Genomic DNA, 19553 nt, shown 5'->3' on the forward strand with positions numbered 1-19553 from the left:
GATGTGCTTTAGCATATTTCACCTATTTTTCTAAAAAATACAGATCCAAAACCAAAACATGCGAGGGCGGTTTTAGCAAAGCCAAAACCAAAATTAAAACACAAACTTAATCCATATCCAAAACCAAAGCCAAAACAAGTGGTTCAGTGAACATCTCTAGTATTTAATCAAGAAATTATTCATATAAAATGTATCTTTCCCTGAAATAATGTAACATTTATTTCAGAGTCTGCACAGGTCTCTGGGAATATTACTTAGTCATTTCTGCTAAGTTGTCCCATGTGGACTTCCAATTTTCTAATTTTCCTTCAATATTTTTTTTTTAACAGCTCTAAGTGCTTAGAGCAGTTTTCTATGCATGATTTTTCTGTCTGGCCTAATAGTTTGTCCTTGTATCTCTTGAAGTAAGAAGTAGCAATAAATTTAGTAATAACTGGGAGGTGCTAAAGGGGTTAAATTAGTGGTTCCCAAACTTTTGCAGTTTGCAGCACCCTTAGAGTCTCCATAATTTTTTCACGGCACCCCTGCAAAATAATTATCGAGCAGTCCTGTTTTAGAAGTAGTTGGGTCAAAAAAATGTAATAAGTATTTAGGTCAGGACAGAAATACTTATTTAGTTGTATGAAAAAATAAAACGCATAGATCCAAGGAAAAAATAATATTTTTATATTTTTTTTTAAAATTATATTTCTGTCAAAGAATAATTGACAACTAACTCACACTGTGACCTCTTTCATCTCCACACACTCTGCCCCCTCTGCATCCAGTCACGCTGCCCCCTCTCACGCTGCCCCCTCTGCCCTCTCTCACGCTGCCCCTCTACCCCCTCTAACGCTGCCCCATCTGCCCTCTCACTCTGCCCTCTCTCAGCTCTGCCCCTCTGCCCCCTCTCACACTGCCCCTCTGCCCTCTTTCACGCTGCCATTCTGCCCTCTCACGCTGCCTCCTCTCACGCTGCCTCCTCTCACTCTGCCCTCTCTCGCGCTGCCTTCTCTCACACTGCCCTCTCTCATGCTGCCCCCCTCACGCTGCTTCCTCTCACTCTGCTCCTCTGCCCTCTCTTACGCTGCTTCCACTCGCTCTGCCCCTCTGCCCTCTCTCACGCTGCCACCTCTCAATCTACCCTCTCTCACGCTGCCCTCTCTCATGCTGCCTCCTCTCACTCTGCCCTCTATCACGCTGCCTCCTCTCACTTTGGCCCTCTGCCCTCTCTCATGCTGCCTCTTCTAACTCTGCCCTCTCTCACGCTGCCTCCTCTCACTCTGCCCTCTCTCACGCTGCCCCTCTGCCCCCTCTCACCCTCTCACGCTGCCCCGTCTGCCCTCTCACTCTGCCCTCTCTCAGCGCTGCCCTCTGACTTCTCTCATGCTGCCACTCTGCCCTCTCTCATGCTGCCCCTCTGCCCTCTCTTACGCTGCCACTCTACCCTCTCTCATGCTGCCACTCTGCCCTCTCTCACTCTGCCCTCTCTCACGCTGCCTCCTCTCAATCTGCCCCTCTGCCCTCTCTCACACTGCCTCCTCTCACTCTGCCCTCTCTCACGCTGCCTCCTCTCACGCTGTCAACCCTGCCCCCTCTCATGCTGTCCCCGCTGCCCCCTCTCACTCTGCCCCCCTCTCACTTTGCCTACTTTATGCCACTCTCTCTGCCACTTTCTCTCTGCCCCTCTCACTCTTCCCCTCTCACTCTGCCCCTCTCTCTCTGCCCCTCTCTCTCTGCCACTCTGCCTCTCTCTCTGAAACTCTCTCTCTGCCACCCTCTCTCACTCTGCCGCCACTCTGCCCCCCTCTCACTCTTCCCCTCTCACTCTGCCCCTCTCTCTGCCCCTCTCTCTCTGCCACTCTGCCTCTCTCTCTCTCTGAAACTCTCTCTCTCTGCCACCCTCTCTCACTCTGCCGCCACTCTGCCCCCCTCTTACTCTGCCACTCTCTCTCTGCCACTCTCTGCCCGTTTCTCTATGCCCCTCTCTCACTCTGCCGCCACTCTGCCCCCCTCCGCCACTCTGCCCCCCCTTCGCCACTCTGCCCCCACTCCACCGCGGTCAGCCAGAGGAAAAAAACAAAAAAAAGAAAAAACGTACCAATCCGCGCAGCGCCGGGACCCAGCATCCTCCTCTCTCCCGCAGCTTGTCACTGATTGTCGGGCACGCTGCAGGAGAGAGGAGGATGCTGGGCCCCGACGCCACGTGGGTTGGTACGTTTTTTTCCTTTTTTTTTTTCTCTGGCTGGTCGCGGCACCCCTGTGACAGCGCCACGGCACACACTTTGGGAACCGCTGGGTTAAATAATGGAAAGGGATGAAGATGATAGAGGCATAAGGACGAGAGAGGACGAGAAAAGCTTGATGGAGGGAGAGATGGTGGATGCAGGAAATTAGGGGAAAATGGGAAGGTGATGGGGGGGAGAGTGATAAAGATGGGGGAAAAATTCACAAGTGAACCGAAAGCACAGATCAATGCTTTAAGTTTTATTACTAAATGAATTATTTAAAATATATAACAGTGTTATATATAGTGGTATATATAATGTTAATTGAAATATCTATATATTTATATCTATCTATCTATCTATATATATATATATGTATATATATATATATATATATATATATATATATATATATATATATATATATATTGCGAAAAAGTCACTGGATTACTGTTTCAGGGCAGGTACATATCACCTAGCTTCCTACTAGTTTTTTAAAACCCCAGGGAGAAGTTATTGTGTATAAGCTGCTTGTCACAAAAGCCAGATAGCGGGAATGGTCTTGATCTCTGCTTGAGTAGCAGTTTACCCCCAGAGAGGTGCAGAGTCTAACGGAAGAGAGGTGTTCACCAGGGATTTCCGCAAGGAAATATGGTCTTAGCTGCTCTCAGCCGCAGGTCGCGGTCCTCAAGGAGTGCAGAGCAGATAATTTGTAGAACCACAAAGTAGATCTAAGACAAAATGGAATGTAGCCTCAGCTATATGGAAATTCAGGAACTGGACGGATGCTGTGCAATGATCAGTAGTATAGCCACAAGTGTCGATAGCGGAATAGGCTGAGCAAGTATTACTGTGAAGCGATGAGTTGCCGGACTAGTGTAGAAATTCAGGAACAGGACAGATGCTGAGCGATGCAGTATAGTCACAGGTCTTAGTAGTGGGTTAGGCTAAACAGGCATAGTTGTGAAGTGATAAGCTGCAGAGAGCAGAAGTACTGGGATCCACACAGGTGTTATAACTCTGTAACAGGGCCGATGATGAGTGAAGCTGCAGCTGATGAATGAACGGCCTAACCCACGAAGTCAGGAACAAAGGTAAGTATAAGCATGAATAGGAGTCTGTCACGGCGCTTACCTGTCTCAGCGCCGATTCCTCGCTCTGTACCGCCGCACTTCCGGGTAGGTCCCGGTGGAGGTCAGCTGATCTCTGGGCGGGGAAATCAAATCCTACTTTAGCCCTGCTCTGACACACTGTCTGTGTCAGAGCAACGTGTTACCTGCATCTGGCTGCATTCCCTGTGCTCCTGTCTCCCTTGTGCTTCCCCTTTGCTACTGCTGACTCCTGTGTACCGAACTGGCTGTATTTCTGACCATTCTCCTGCTTCATCCCTGGTACTGCATATTGGACAGACTTCTGTGTACCAAACCGGCTATATCCCAGACTACTCTCCTGCTTCATCCCTAGTGCTGCATGTTGGACAGACTTCTGTGTACCGAACCCGCTATATCCCAGACTACTCTCCTGCCTAAATCCTGGTACCTTGTATTGGACTGATTCCTGTGTACCGAACCGGCTATATTCCTGACTACTCTTCTGCCCCTGGGGCTACACCGCAGATTGATTTCTGCGTACCAACCAGCTTCCACTCCAGGCTGCTACCTTCTAGCTATACGGTTAGTGAACCTGGTCATCAGTTCCCTGTAGAGCTGTCTGTGACTCTGCATGTCCATCTCATAGAACTCTCTCTTTACATCAGTAGGCTAACCTGGGGGCCGCGACCTGCGGTTCTCCGGCAGCAAAACCCACCATGCCTTGCGGCGGTTCTTGGAGAAGACCGGGAGGGCCATTAGACTCCGCGCCCTAGGAAGGCCGGTGTAAATACTGACTAAGGTATCCTTGAAACCTAACAGTTTGCTCTGACCCACATATCTATCTGATGGACGGATCTGGGAACCCCTCTGCTAGGGAGTTATTGGAACACTTAGCTGTCTGGGTAGAGGAACAGGAAAAGAACCAGGCACAGTTACTTCAGTTTCTTCAGAGCATGTCTGCTCGTCTGGACACACTTCAGAATACCGTTTCAGCTCAGGCAATCCAGGCAGCTGCACCTGACCCTCCACCAACTTCTCCTCAACCTGCTCCTTTCCAGGGGGGTGCTGCCGCTCCTCTCCCGGCAATATCTCAACTTCGTATCCCTAACCCCCCAAAATTCAATGGGGATCCCAAGGCATGCCGTGGATTTTTAAATCAGTGTGCTATTCAGCTTGAACTTCAGCCAGGGAACTTCCCTACGGAAAAAACTAAAGTAGCATACATTATTTCTTTACTGTCCGGTCAGGTTCTTGCCTGGGCATGTCCTCTATGGGAGCACAATGATCCTTCACTACATTACTGTTCCACCTTCCTGGAGACCTTCAGACATATCTTCGATGAACCAGGACATGTTTCCAGCGCTGCTTCTGGCATCCCTCATTTGCGCCAAGGCTCTCTTACCATAGGCCAGTACGCTCTTCAATTTCGTACCATGGCGGCCGAGCTACACTGGAATAATGAAGCCCTGGTAGCTACCTTCTAGCAGGGTTTGACCGACCGCATCAAAGACGAACTGGCAGGTTGTGAACTCCCAACTTCTCTGGACGCTTTGGTCTCCCTATGTAACCAGATCGACATTAGATTCCGTGAACGCTCTCAGGAGAAGGAGAGTTCCCGTCGTTCTCCTTTTCGTCTGGTCCCACGTTTTCAGAGTCCGGTGGTGTCTGAGGAGGAGCCAATGCAGTTGGGAAGAGCTCGGCTCTCTCAGGAAGAGAGGGAGAGGCGATTCAAAAAACGTTTATGTCTTTATTGTGGAGAACCTGGTCATTTGTTAAACAATTGTGTTAAACTTGCGGGAAACGACCGAGCCTAACTGATGGTGGAGAGGCCAAGTTAGGTGTACGTATTTCCTCTCCTGTTGATTCTAGCTTTTCTATCCAAGTTCTGTTACAATCATTTGACAAGCAGCTTTCTTTTCCAGCACTCATTGATTCCGAAGCAGCAGGGAACTTCATAAGAGCCGATAAAGTGGAGAAGTTGTCCTTACCTACCCTTCCTTTGGATCCCCCGATTGCTATCACAGCCATCGATGGAAATCGCATTACTGGAAGATCGCTCAAGAAATGCACCATCAAGCTCTCTATCCGCAAAGGAGCCCTGCATACTGAATCCATTTCCTTGTTAGCTATCCCTGAGGCTATTAATCCTCTTATTCTTGGTCTTCCTTGGCTCCAATTTCACTCTCCCACTTTAGACTGCCACAAGCCAGAAGTTCTTGCTTGTCATTCTCGCTGCCTTCCCAGGTTCAATAGGCTCACCAATAATGAACCTTCATCACTACTTATGTCCACTGGTATTCCTCCTCAATACCGTTCATTTTCGGATGTGTTGTGCGAAAAGGAGGCCTCCAAGCTACCTCCTCATAGACCTTGGGATTGTTCTATTGAGTTGTTACCAGACAAAATACCACCTAGAGGACGTGTTTTTTCATTGTCACTGCCAGAATACAACTCCATGTCTCAATACATAGAAGAAAATCTAAGAAGGGGCTATATTCGGAAATCCTCCTCCCCTGCAGGGGCCGGCTTTTCTTTGTTAAAAAAAAGACAGGGGTCTATGTCCTTGTATAGATTATCGTGGGCTGAATGCCATTACTGTGAAAAACAAGTACCCTTTACCATTGACCTCGGAACTATTTGATAGAATTAAGGGGGCTGCTATATTTTCCAAACTAGATCTTAAGGGTGCCTAGAATTTGATCCGTATCAAGCAAGGGGATGAATGAAAAACTGCGTTCAATACCCACGATGGACACTTTGAATATTTAGTTATGCCCTTTGGTTTATGTAATGCCCCCGCAGTGTTTCAAAACTTCATCAACAACATTTTTCAAGATTTTCTCTACCAGTTCGTGGTGATTTACCTGGATGATATCCTGATATTCTCTCCTGACATCTTTCTACATCGCCATCATGTTTCCTTGGTGCTTGAACGTCTTTGTTTACATCAGCTGTTCTGTAATCTGGATAAATGTATCTTCGAGAAGGATCATCTTCCCTTTCTTGGACACGTGATCTCTGGTTCTGGGCTATGCATGGATCCTGAGAAAGTAAAGGCGGTTTCTTAATGGCCTTAGCCGATAGGTCTGAAAGCGATCCAGCGTTTCATAGGCTTCGCCAATTATTATCGGCATTTCATCAAAGGCTTTTCTTCAGTGATCGCACCCATTACTGCACTAACTAAGAAAGCTATCAATACTAAACTTTGGCCTCTTGAGGCAGAAAAGGCCTTCTCTTCCCTAAAGAAAGCCTTCACGTCAGCTCCTATTCTTCATCAACCGGATCCTACCTTTCCTTTTTTCCTTGAGGTCGATGCATCCTCTGTTGGAGTGGGGGCTATCTTGTCACAGAAGGACTCCTCTGGAAGATTGTCTCCTTGTGGCTTCTTTTCCCGTAAACTTTCTGTTGCTGAGAAGAATTATGGCATTGGAGATAGGGAACTCCTGGCCATCAAATTAGCCTTAGAAGCATGGAGACATCATTTGGAAGGAGCCAGGTTTCCTATCACGATTTTTACAGATCACAAGAACCTTTTATATTTGCAAACTGCTTCTTGCTTAAATCCTCGATAAGCCAGATGGTCCTTGTTTTTCTCCCGTTTTGATAAGATCATCACCTTTAGACCAGGTTCTAAGAATAAGAAAGCGGATGACCTTTTGCGATCCTTTGATGCCATTGATGCTGTAGAGGATATTCCTAGACCTATCTTGGGTCCGAAATGTATACTGGCCACCACCCCCGCTCATCTAGTGACTCCTTGTGGGAAGACCTTTGTTTCTCCTCGTCTTCGGTCCAGACTCCTCAGGTGGGCTCATGCCTCTCGGTTCTCTGGTCATGCCGGGATCAAGAAGACTTTGGATTTCGTCTCCCGTAATTATTGGTGGCCATCTATTCACTCTGACGTTCGGGAGTTTGTTAAGGCTTGTTCCACCTGTGCCCAGAACAAGGTTCCTCGACAAGCCCCCTATGGGTTGTTACAGTCTTTGCCCATTCCGGATCGTCCATGGAGTCATCTCTCCATGGACTTTATCACTGATTTACCCCCTTCAAGAGGTTTCTCCGTGGTTTGGGTAGTCACAGCCCGTTTTTCTCGGGCTGCTCATTTCGTACCTTTAAAAGGCCTTCCATCTGCTCCGGTCCTGGCACAATTTTTTATACAGGAAATATTCCGCCTCCATGGTTGCCCAGAGGTCATCGTTTCAGACCGCGGAACTCAGTTTGTTGCAAGATTTTGGAGAGCCTTTTCTCGTGTTTGTGGAATTAAGTTGAATTTTTCCTCTGCATACCCCCCCAAAGTAATGGTCTCACGGAGAGGACTAATCAAGAGCTTGAAAAATTCCTCAGATGCTTCATTTCAGCTAAACATGACGACTAGGCCGATTTGTTACCTTGGGCAGAATTTGCTCACAATAACAATTCTCATGACTCTACATCAGTTTCTCCCTTTTTTGCTCTCCAAGGATTTCATCCAAAAGTTCCTCCTTTTAATGATCTGCCTACATCCGGAATTCCTGCTGTAGATTCCCTGTGGTCAGACCTTCCCCATTACTCTCTCCTGGCGATAAGGTATGGCAGTCTACGCGGAACCTTCGCCTGTTGGTTCCTTCTAGGAAATTCGCTCCCCGTTTCATTGGACCTTTCAAGATCTTAGAAGTTATCAACCCAGTAGCTTTCAGATTAAAATTGCCTCCTACCTTAAGGATTACCAACGTGTTTCACATTTCCCTCCTCAAGCCACTTGTCATTAATATATTTTCCTCTTCCAAAAGAACTCCTGCCACCATCTCTACGCAAGATCATGAATTCGAGGTCGAGGAAATTCTAAACTCTCGCATATCCAGAGGTTCCCTACAATTTCTGGTTAATTGGAAAGGTTACGGACCAGAGGAGCGTTCATGGATCCCGGCACGTGATCTACATGCTCCAGTATTATTAAAGAGGTTCCATGCCAAATTTCCTCAGAAACCTTACAGGCTGTCCGGTGACCATCCTTAATAGGGGGGGGGGGGTACTGTCACGGCGCTTACCTGTCTCAGCGCCGATTCCCCGCTCCGTACCACCGCGGCCTGCTCTGACACACTGCCTGGTGCTGCATGTTGGACAGACTTCTGTGTACCGAACCGGCTATATCCCAGACTACTCTCCTGCCTAAATCCTGGTACCTCGTATTGGACTGATTCCTGTGTACTGAACCGGCTATATTCCTGACTACTCTTCTGCCCCTGGGGCTACACCGCGGATTGATTCCTGCGTACCAACCAGCTTCCACTCCAGGCTGCTACCTTCTAGATATACGGTTAGTGAACCTGGTCATCAGTTCCCTGTAGATCTATCCGTGACTCTGCATGTCCATCTCATAGAACTCTCTCCTTACGTCAGTAGGCTAACCTGGGGGCCGCGACCTGCGGTTCTCCGGCAGCAAAACCCACCCTGCCTTGCGGCGGTTCTTGGAGAAGACCGGGAGGGCCGTTAGACTCCGCGCCCTAGGAAGGCCAGCGTAAATACTGACTAAGGTAACCTTGAAACCTAACAGAGTCAGAGGAGATACTTCCTATCAGGTAGGGAGACCTGATGACCTTACACCCATAGAAAGGAGGAGGACCCTTATAAAGGGAACTGGCTGGTGATTATCCAATCACCATGGAGCAGAGGTTTTAAAGATTCTCGGGTTTGCGCATCTGCAGAATACTTGGCAAGATGGCGTCTGAGGAAAAAGGAACGGCAGGCTGTACAGCAGATAGCAGTAACCACGGAAAACCAATGTACATAAGGATCAGAATGGAACTAAACTGGTGAGATGCATAGTACTGATGAACTGTTTAGGCCTGTTGAAAAGCTGGAAAAGGGTCCTGGGGTTTTGGATGGAGAGTGAGGGCATGCTTCATTCATTAGGCTCATAAAATGGGTCTTCCAAGTTACCAGTGATTCTGCTGGTAATCAGGAGTTGCACCTATAGGGGTGCTAGTAAAAGACAGCAAGGCAGCTCAGTCAGTCTCTCACTACCTGGGGACAGGGGCTGCAGAGTCTCTGTGAGAGAAAGTCTGATATCTGTCTCTAAATAACTGTGCTGAAACTTCTGTTTGTTTTGCCTTAGTTTGTTAGTTATAAGTGAACAGTGTTTAGTTAGAGCCTGAGAGCAAGGTGTTTATTTTGAAGTTTTCTTTTGTTTTCTTACTGAATAAAACTGACTGAGGCCAGTTGCACAAACATTTGGAGTTTTGTGAAGTCTCTCGGCTGCTACCCAGGGGATGTTACCAGGTCCTCATACCCGGTCACTATATATATATATATATATATATATATATATATCTATATATATATATATATATATATATATATATATATATATTAGAGATGGGCAGGCTCGGTTTCCCGAAAACTGAGAGCCCACACGAACATAGAGGTTCCGAGTACCTAGTCGTTTCGGTGCTTTCGCCCTATTTACGGATTCCAAAACGAGGCAAAACATCATTGTGACGTCGTCGGATCTCACGAGCTTTGGAATCTTTAAATACCGCCCTCCACGGCGATATAGCACCATTTGAGAGAGGGACAGAGAAGGGGTAGGATAGAGTATACAGCAGTTGGGCACGCAAAGTGATAGAAGAGAAAGAGGAGGGTGGTAGCAGTGTTAGAGAAAGCTCCATTGCTGAATTTGTCATTGCTGAAATAAAAATATAAATATACAAGTCCTTGCAGGCTTTTTTTCTTAATTTTCACTACTGTGTAGGGTCTAATATACACCCGAATCGAAGAGCTACTTTGGTCATTTGTTCATTGCTGAAATCCTAATATACTAGTCCTTGCAGTCTTTTTTTCTGAATTTGAACTACTAAGTGTAGGGTCTAATACACCCAAATAGAAGAGCTGCGTTGGTAATTTTGTCATTGCTGAAATAGTAATCTACAAGTCTTTGCAGGCTTTTTTTCTTAAATTGCATTGCTAAGTGTAGGGGCTAATATACATATACACCCAAATAGAAGAGCTGCTTTTGTAATTTTTAGAGATGCTCACTGACCCCCGTGTTTTGGTCTTGGTTTTGGTTTTGGATCTGGATTACCTTTGGGTTTTGGTTTTGCTAAAACCGCCCTTGCGTGTTTAGGTTTTTGTTTTGGTTTTATTCTGCTTTTTTTTTAAAAAAAGTCACATAATTTAGCTATTATTTTGTACCTACATTATTATTAACCTCAATAATACTAATTTCCAGTCATTTCCAGTCAATTTTTAGCACCTCACAGGTCACAATATGATTTTCATATACTTTTGCCCAAACGACTGTGCCATAGCTCACCCCCAAATAGTTGCCAGTGTTCAGTGCTTCAACAGAAGTAATCGGCCTTGAATTTATTTTTCAAAGTCTCCACTCACATTGTATTGTACCATAGCATTATTAATAGGCCTGGCAGTGTTCTTTAAAGTGTAGTGACATTGTATTGTGCCATCAATATGGATTCACATCAGTCGAGAACAGACCAGGAGCACCAAGCAGCTGCTGGCACCAGTCCTGATGATAGGAATGCCTGCAGGGCCGCCATCAGGGGGGTACAGGGGGTACTGTTGTACCGGGCCCGGGCTCTCCAGGGGGCCCGGCACAACACACACTTACCAGGGGGCCCGCTGTATTTCCATCCACGGAGTCTCCGCAGCTGTCCGCTGCTGTCTTCAGCCTGGCTGTCACCGTGAATCATTGCTCTGCCCCTGCGATCATGTGATCCTTCCTTCTCCCTGATTGTGTGACGTGACATCACACCACTGTTCCCGCCGCCGCAGAAGAAGAAGGAGCAGCAGCTGCAACTGTAAGTATATGTCATGTCATGTCATGTTTATTATTGTGTCTGGGAGAATGAAGGATGGATGTATTAAGTGTTGATATGGTAATAGAGCACATTAGTCAACGTGACAACACTGAGACACGGAATAAGCAGCGCATAAGCAGGGCATACATGCTTCACACTAATCTAATACTACACAGCCTACCTATCCTTTGCTATACAATAACAAACGTACAATGAATTAATTCTACTTCCTGCTCAGTACTTGAATTTATAATTTCCAAAGAGTATATTATATATTAGTATATTATTTATTATTGTAATTACACGATTGGGCTGAGGATTTTTTTATGTTGTTAGGAGGCAAACTGGACCTAGCTGCGTGGGAGCTCAAAACACAGAAGTAGAACCCTTCTACAGGTTTGAATAGAGTGGGGATGAGTGATCAACAGAAAAGAGGTAAGAAGGGGTAACAAGAGGACCCCACTCAAAACCCAGAAGCTGGAAAGATGGGCTCCCCAGACAAGGCATAGGAGAGAGAGAGGGGAACACCAGATAAAGTACGGAAAGGGGGGAGTCCGGACAACACTGAGAAGGGTTTAGAGGGTCATTAATAAGACATAATATTGTAGGAGAGCACAACAAAGCCCAGCAAGATCTTCATTTTTCCACCTCTTTGGAGATGGGAGAAATTAAGCTTCAACCCGTACTGTCAATGCAATGCCATTTGCACTTTCCAGGCACACTTTAAGTGGGAACACATATTTGCAGGCACATGTCAACTTATGCAATAAAAACATCCAAACATTTAGTATTATAGTGACATATGAATTAAAAAGTCTTGATGGTCCCTTTTTTTTATGATTCAATAACAATATAAATGAAGAAGCTAAAAACAAATATAACAGTTGAAATTAGTGAAGGGGTGGTAATAGATTAGTTTGTAAGTGCAATATTTCAGCTATGCGTGTTTACAGATAGGCCTGCAAATCCGCTGGAGTGATATCCATTTTATGGGGGCAGTTAACATTACCTGGAAGCATGTATAGACTATAAAATGCTCTTGGTGGACAAATATACACATTGCCAGAAATAAAAATGCGGTACAGGCACATGTTTATGCAGTTTATAAATACCCTTACTGACTACAGTGAGCAAGAGGTGAGGATTTGGTAATAAAGCTATGTCATTACCATATCTAGCAATTTCTCTTTGCAGACTAATGTAATTTGTAGCATTTTCCAGTTCAGGATATACATAGATAATGTTTATTGCTATGTACAATAAGAGCCCTAATTAGAATGTGATGCATTTTATTTATTGACAACACTATCAAAACACAATTTTGTCTTAACATATATGATGCTTCATTATTTTATTATTTTGTGCATAAATAGGGTAAGGTGATTTATGCATTTACTACTAACACTTTAAAGCCACATCTCTGTGCTACCATTAGGCAAAAATATATACAAATCCTTGGCATGTATAAAGTTGACATAATCATCTTGTATGTATGCATGAGCGGGCATGCTGTGAATAAAAATTAGACTAAAGACTGCCCCAGGCTTAACCGTAGTTCATAAGTCTAATGGTGGTAGATTGCAATGCCCCCTTTGGAGGATATGTTTTTATGCTGCCCTTGGAGTGATATGGAATGAACAGAACCACCTTTGTAGCATCTAGTATGGTCTTGCGCTAATAATGCACTAGCCACACCCACATAGTAAGTTGTCCACACCCACCCTGCAAATGTCACTCCCACCAAGATGGGGAGGCGCCGGTGCCCTGTCTCGCCCAGGGCACTAAAATGTCTAGCTACAGCACTGACAAATATTCTTTGTACAGCACTGCAGAATTAATGGTACTATATAAATAGATGATGATGAGGATGATGATCTTCTACAGTGCACAGTGTAGCAGTTTATAGGCATGTAAACAAAGTTTTTTTTAATTGATGAAGAAACCAAATGGAATAAAACAACTCATGTTTTGATAAGAGACTGGCATGTCATGTCCTTATTGTCCTCATATCTTGTAAGGATAAACAGTTTGTGAAGCATTTTTTTATTTTATTTTTTTTTGGGGGGGGGGGGGGGCCCTGCCTGCGTCATTTGTACTGGGCCCCATGATTTCTGATGGCGGCCCTGAATGCCTGTATGTCATCTGCTAAAGCCTATGTTAAAGACTGAGGTGCATAGTGTTTTTAAAGTGAGGGAAACCAAAATATAAAAAAACACAATTTTCCTTGGTAAATTAAAAAACACCTGTAATCAAGACAAAGTTAAATGGAGTAGGGACTGATGTGAGCTAACATAACTTATAACTATATCTTATAACTATTTACATAACTAACATAACTTATAACTATATTTGTAACTATCTACAAAAGTAACATAACTTATAATGGTTTATGCTTAGTTCTCCTCTGCTCTGTACAGCGCAGCACAATCACTGGCGCTATATAATTAGCTGCTGATGATGAGGATGATGACAGGGACGTGCAGGAGATGCTGTCTGTGGCTGGAAAAATTTCTGGACTTTACAGCCATTCTCCAACAGCATGTAAGCATGTAGGAGATTGCAGCAGCATGTACCCAAGTACGGCACTTTTTTCCGAATTAGGCTACTCTGTGTATCAGCGGCTTAACTAAGAGACATACAGCTGACAATCTGTTACAAAAAGTAAGGAATATCATTGCAACATAGCTAATTCTACTTGGACTCTCCTGAGGATATGTGATTTCTGATAACGACACCAATATTGTTAGAGCATTGCAGCGGGGGAAATTCCAACACATTTCTTGATTTGCTCACGCAATCAACTTGGTGTTACAGAACTTTTAAAAAATAACAAAGACTTGCAGGAGATGCTAGTTGTGTCCCGAAAAATTTAGGGTGATTTTCAGGATTCTGCAACAGCGTGTAGGAGAATACAGCAGCTGCAAGAAGACTACCATTTGAGGGGAATGTACATTTGTCCAGCGAAGTAGTCACCTGTGAAGAGAGTGCAGACACGGTTAGCTTGAGTCAAGTGATTGCCTTAATTATACTTTTTGAGAAGCAGCTAGAGAAATTCTACGAATGAAATAAAACTAAGTAAATATGCTAACTGTATTGTAACTGTAGATCTAGAACTTAATTTGCTTCATCAGGATCCAAGAGCTATCAACATCTTGTAATGACGTCTCCTCCCTCAGTTTCTTTGACAACTGCTTCTCGGAAAAAACTTAGCTTTCCCAAGACACCAAATGGTGATGCAGATGAGTCAGCACAACATATTGACATTTGCTCTGCTGTAAAAGATTTGCCCAAAAATCGTGACAGCACTGCCATAAAATGAACTAAAAATTCCATGAGGAAGGCCATTATCGGCAACATCAAACTACACAGACTTCTATGATGGTGGATTCCAGCGGGGATGAATTACTATTGTTTGAGGAAGATGTACACAATGATGAGGGTGATTGTGATGACAGTATAGATTGCAGCAGGGGCTGAAATCTAACTAAGAGAAGGGAACTACCTGATGCTGGTATGCCTGGTAATATTTTGGGTAGAATGGCATGTTGGCAATTTTATGCTTTTCTACAGTAAACTTTCAGCTTTTTTAGAGAGGTTTTTTTTCCTTAAAATGGTACAAGATTTTTATTTACATTTTTGTTTCCCTGACTTAAAAACAGTATGCACTTGAACATAGACTTTAGTACATGTGGTAGAAGGATTAGTATCATCATGACTGAGACTGGAGAGTGACAAGAACAATGCCACCCCTCCTGTTTCTGTATGAGCTATGATACAATAATATGTAACTGCAGATTTAGACCAAGCCAAGCAGGCCTATAATTTCTATTTCAGCAATTACAATTAGCAATGGAGCAATGGAGCTCTTCTCTTTCGGTGTAGTCTATATAACGCAGTAGAATTGAATTTTCCAGCTGTAAAGCACATGTAAGACATTTGCGATCTATTTATTCTAAGAATCATATGAACGGCCAAAGGAATCAATTCCTCTTATACATCTTAGTGGAGTTACATCGTAATCCTAAGAATATATGATAAAGACACACTCTTTTTTCTATCTTTACAACTGGCTAGAATATTACAATATTGCTGCATTGTCCGGATTACAACGAAACAGACATTTCCTATATCTACCTCATAAATGAGAAATATTTATGACCATGATTCTCATTAAATGAGAACAAGTACATATATATACCTGCATCTTTATATTTGATCGATCAATTTGATATATGCGATGCTTTCAATGTTGTCTAATTATCTCTCAATGTATCTCATGTGAAGATTAGCTCAGATATATATATATATATATAAATATATATATATATATATATATATATATATATATATATATATATATGTGTGTGTGTGTTATCTATATATGCCGCATTGTGATATTTATTCATTACGTGTGATACTTAATCTATTTTTAACTGCATGTTATATATATGAGTGTTAATATTCACTCCTATAGTTTTATGTTTTTATGTATACTGGCTAGAATTCTATTAAATTTATGATTGGTAATTCTGCGCAATTCATTTGCTTGTTTTGTTCTATATATATGGAGACCTTCTCTGTCTCCTTGTCTGTCTGTCTTCCTCTGTGTCTGTGTGTGAGTGTGTGTCTATGTTAGGGAATTTAGACTGTACTCTCCAATGGGGCAGGGACTGATGTGAATGGGTTCTCTGTACAGCGCTGCGAAATTAGTGGCGCTATATACATAAATAAATGATGATGACGACCTAACACTGTCTCCTTTTTGAATTGCTGCAACCGACACCGAATTTATATAATTATCTACTAGTTGTATATGTTTTTTTACTAGCGCCAGAGATTTAAGTTGTTGTAATAATAATAATAATGTAGGATCAAAAAAACAGCAATATTATGTTATTTTAGCATATTGTAGCAAATTTTCTAAAAAAAAATACAGATCCAAAACCAAAACCAAAACACGCAAGGGCGGTTTTGGCAAAACCAAAACCCGAAGGTAATCCAGATCCAAAACTAAAACCAAAACACCAGGATCAGTGAGCATCTCTAATATATATATACAGTATATAAATTCAACACGTCTACATGCAGTCAAAAATGCATGTATATGTATGTATACATGGAAACCATATTTATGCAATACATGTATCTGAAGTAAATGTACACAAATTGTGTTTTTATTTGGGCAGTTGGTGCATGTCGAGAAAGAACGTGGGAAATAATATTGCTTCTAATGTTAATTATTTCTACTAATTCTCCACATTTCTGCTCACAGAACTCTGTTGAGCCATGGGAGGAACAGATTGCAACTCAGTATGCTGTTACTGTGCATACTGTCTGTACCACACCTGGCCACACACCATGAGACCAAATAAGAATTATTTTGTTTTTTTGTGTAAGGCTTTAAAAAAAAGTTCTTGTTCTAAACAAGAGTGGAATTGCCAGAAGTCACAGGTCGTCTCCAACTCTGGATAAAACTCTTTGCTATCTCTCAGAAATATTCAATTTTTATTTCCCCTGGAATTATTAACTTTATGTATTATTGTGTTTATTGTTAATTTGTGTTAGGGAGAGTAAGTTGAATTGTGTGTCTTTATGTCTCTAGATTGGCCTGTATGAAGTGTCCTTTTTTGGTCATTGGAATTTATACTGATATAGCTAAACCATATGTATCTCTTATTAACACAGTAATCCATACTACTAAAAAAACTGACCTGGCAGTCACGACTGTTGCAGAAACTACCATTATAACAGGTAAATAATTGATCACCCTTTCTCTGTATTTCATCAACTGGGAAATAAAAGTATGTTTTGTATTTATCTGTAATGTGACTGTAGTTGTTTGAAATTTTAAGGTAATTTAGGAACGGAAAAGTCTGTGCACCCACAATGCAACTGTAAGTGAGTAAGTGCGCCTACTTGTATTCCAAGTGCATTTCTAGGTGCACACCCACTTCATAGTATTGTGTGTCTAGTTTTGCGGGTTGGTGGATAGATCTAAAAAGGCTCAGTTATGGCTTGGGCTGGGTACACATTACAGGGTTTTCAGCTGACTATCGGACCAATCAATCGATAATAATCAGCCCGATATTGAATTAGTGTGTACACTGCAACAATAAGCGAGTATTGTTCCAAATTTCACCAGATTGTTTTATTTGATTTTAAAACCAAACTAAAAATCTTGCTCCACAACGGAAGATTGTTGTTCCAATTCTGCAGTGTATCTACTCATGATCAGGATCTCTATTGAGTGTATAGATCCATGATCTTTTCCTCCTAAGGTTATGACAGATGAAGAGCACAGATCTGAAGGTAAACCTTGGAAAATGTGTATAGTGTGTACACATGAATCGGCATGCTGATCAGGAATTTTTTCTTTATCTTCATTGGTAAATCTTGCCTTTAAATGTGTTTAAAGGCAAGATTTTCCTTTAAACACATTTTCATTTTAAATTTAGCTGTCAAAGTCACTGAATATTGACGATTTGCAAAAATTGTTCTTTAATACATTTACCTCCAGGACTTGAGTATGCCTGCCAGGGTTGATGGTACTATAGCAGGAAAACCTGCCACATGGGGTAATCCTGACATAATACCAAACAGCCATAGGCCAGTCAGCACAGACCTGAATTTCCTAAGTGAAACTGGCCTTCAAAATAAAGTGCTCCCCAAGCAAAGGACTATTCCCACACCCCTGGGTGGTGGGTTAATAATAAAAGTTAAAGAAAAATAACAGCATTTTTCCATGATGCACTACAGGTCCCATCTTAAAGTGCTTGGATATGGTTGTTGCAGTACTATAAGTCCCAGTGTAGAATTACAAGTGCCAGCATGGCCTGGCATCCAGGGACCTCTGGGACATGTAGTGTACCTTAGAAATTATATAACTCTCATTTGTCTCAACTTATTGGCCCAAATCAATTTGGCTTTGTCCCTACTCGACAAGCACTGGACAACACCAGAAGAATTGCAAAGTTGATCTCCTATAAAATAAAATCTAAGATCCCTTTAGTGGTTTTGGCCCTGGATACAGAGAAAGCATTTGACAGGTTTTCTGGCCACTATGTTCCAAACACTGAAAAATTTTGGATTTTTTAGGTATTTTTTTTTTTTTTACGCAATCCAGGTATTGTATCGTATTCCATCAAGTTCTCTTCCCAGTTTCTTTGTGGAACTTGAAAAGTATGGCACACTAACAGGATATAGAGTAAACAAGTCTAAAGCAGAAGCACTTGCTCTTCTGTTCCTCACCACAGACTGAAAAACTGTTGAAAGCTAACTTTGACTTCCAATGGTGACCATTAGCCTTATGATAGTTAGACATCTCACAAAAGAATACAGTCAACTTTTTCAGACCAATCTACCCCTTGTCAGAATCACTAGGTGGAATTGATGATACCTGCCAGCAGTTGGCGCTACTGAGTACTGAGGCGCGGAGTCTAACACGCCCCTGGTTTTCACCAGGAACCCCCGCAAGGAGATATGGACTTCGCTGCAAGGGACATGCAGGTCGCGGCCCTCAGTATCAGTCAGCTGGCGAGGTAACAATTGAGGCAGCGGGGAGAGCCCACCAGGATGCAGGTTTGAAGAGTAGTCAGCAAGCCGGGTCAAAACCAGAGGAACGGATATAGCCAAATCAGAAGCAGGAGAATGGTCAGGAAGCCGGGTCAATACCAAATATCAGTTTAAACCAGAATCAGGAACCAAGGAGAAGTCAGGAACAAGCCGGGGTCAGAATCCAAATAACTGCAACACAGAAACAAATGCTGGAGCAAGGCTGAAGACCAAATACTCTGGCACTAGACATGTGTCAGAGGTTGCCTTATATACTCTAAGGTGCCTCCTGATAGGGTTAGGGAGATTTTGGCGGTAAGACATGCTGGCTGAGCAGAGATAGCGTCCCGCTGCTAGGCAACAGGACATGGTTGCTTGGAAGGTGCAGGCGTCCGTCTCCTGCACCAAGTGTCAGTGCGGAGACGGCGCCTGACACCTCTCCATCATTAAATGTGATTTGGCAAATTGTATTCCCCTTTACATCTCATGGTTTGGAAGGATAAATGCTGTAATAATTAAAAAAAATTGCCAGCTGTTGTATTTGTTTCAAACCCTACCACTAAAAATCCTGATCCCTTTTATTTTGCACCTTCCAATCATTGTGCTGTACATTTATACTGATCTGTGACAACATTAAAACAAGTGAAGTGAATAACAATGATTTTCTCCTTACAATGGCACTTGTCAAAGAGTGGGATATATTAACCAGCAAGTGAAAAGTCAGTTCCTGAAGTTAATGTGTTGGAAGCAAGAAAAATATCCATGCGACTTTGACAAGGGCCAAATTATGATGGCTAGATGACTGGGTCTGAGCATCTCCAAAAATGATACGTCTTGGGGGTGTTCCCAGTATGCAGTGGTTAGTATCTACCAAAAGTGGTCCAAGGAAGGGCCCCAAGGCTCCCTTG

The 19553-nt window shown here is 43.1% G+C and overlaps 1 protein-coding gene across 10 annotated transcripts in view; it reads left to right on the forward strand.

Annotated features, from left to right (window-relative positions):
- Positions 1 to 19553, forward strand: part of VSIG4 (V-set and immunoglobulin domain containing 4) — a 112688-nt gene that overhangs the window by 54400 nt on the left and 38735 nt on the right. For 5 of the 10 annotated variants that reach the window (XM_075184544.1, XM_075184547.1, XM_075184549.1 and 2 more), the window contains one exon: positions 16780 to 16845. The exons of the other annotated variants lie outside the window; for them this stretch is intronic. In XM_075184544.1, coding sequence (XP_075040645.1) covers positions 16780 to 16845 — 66 coding nt within the window. The remainder of the gene's footprint in view (positions 1 to 16779; positions 16846 to 19553) is intronic. 10 annotated transcript variants of the gene reach the window in all.

Source organism: Mixophyes fleayi, chromosome 9 (assembly GCF_038048845.1).
Source record: "Mixophyes fleayi isolate aMixFle1 chromosome 9, aMixFle1.hap1, whole genome shotgun sequence".
In the NCBI taxonomy this organism is placed as follows: domain Eukaryota; kingdom Metazoa; phylum Chordata; class Amphibia; order Anura; family Limnodynastidae; genus Mixophyes; species Mixophyes fleayi.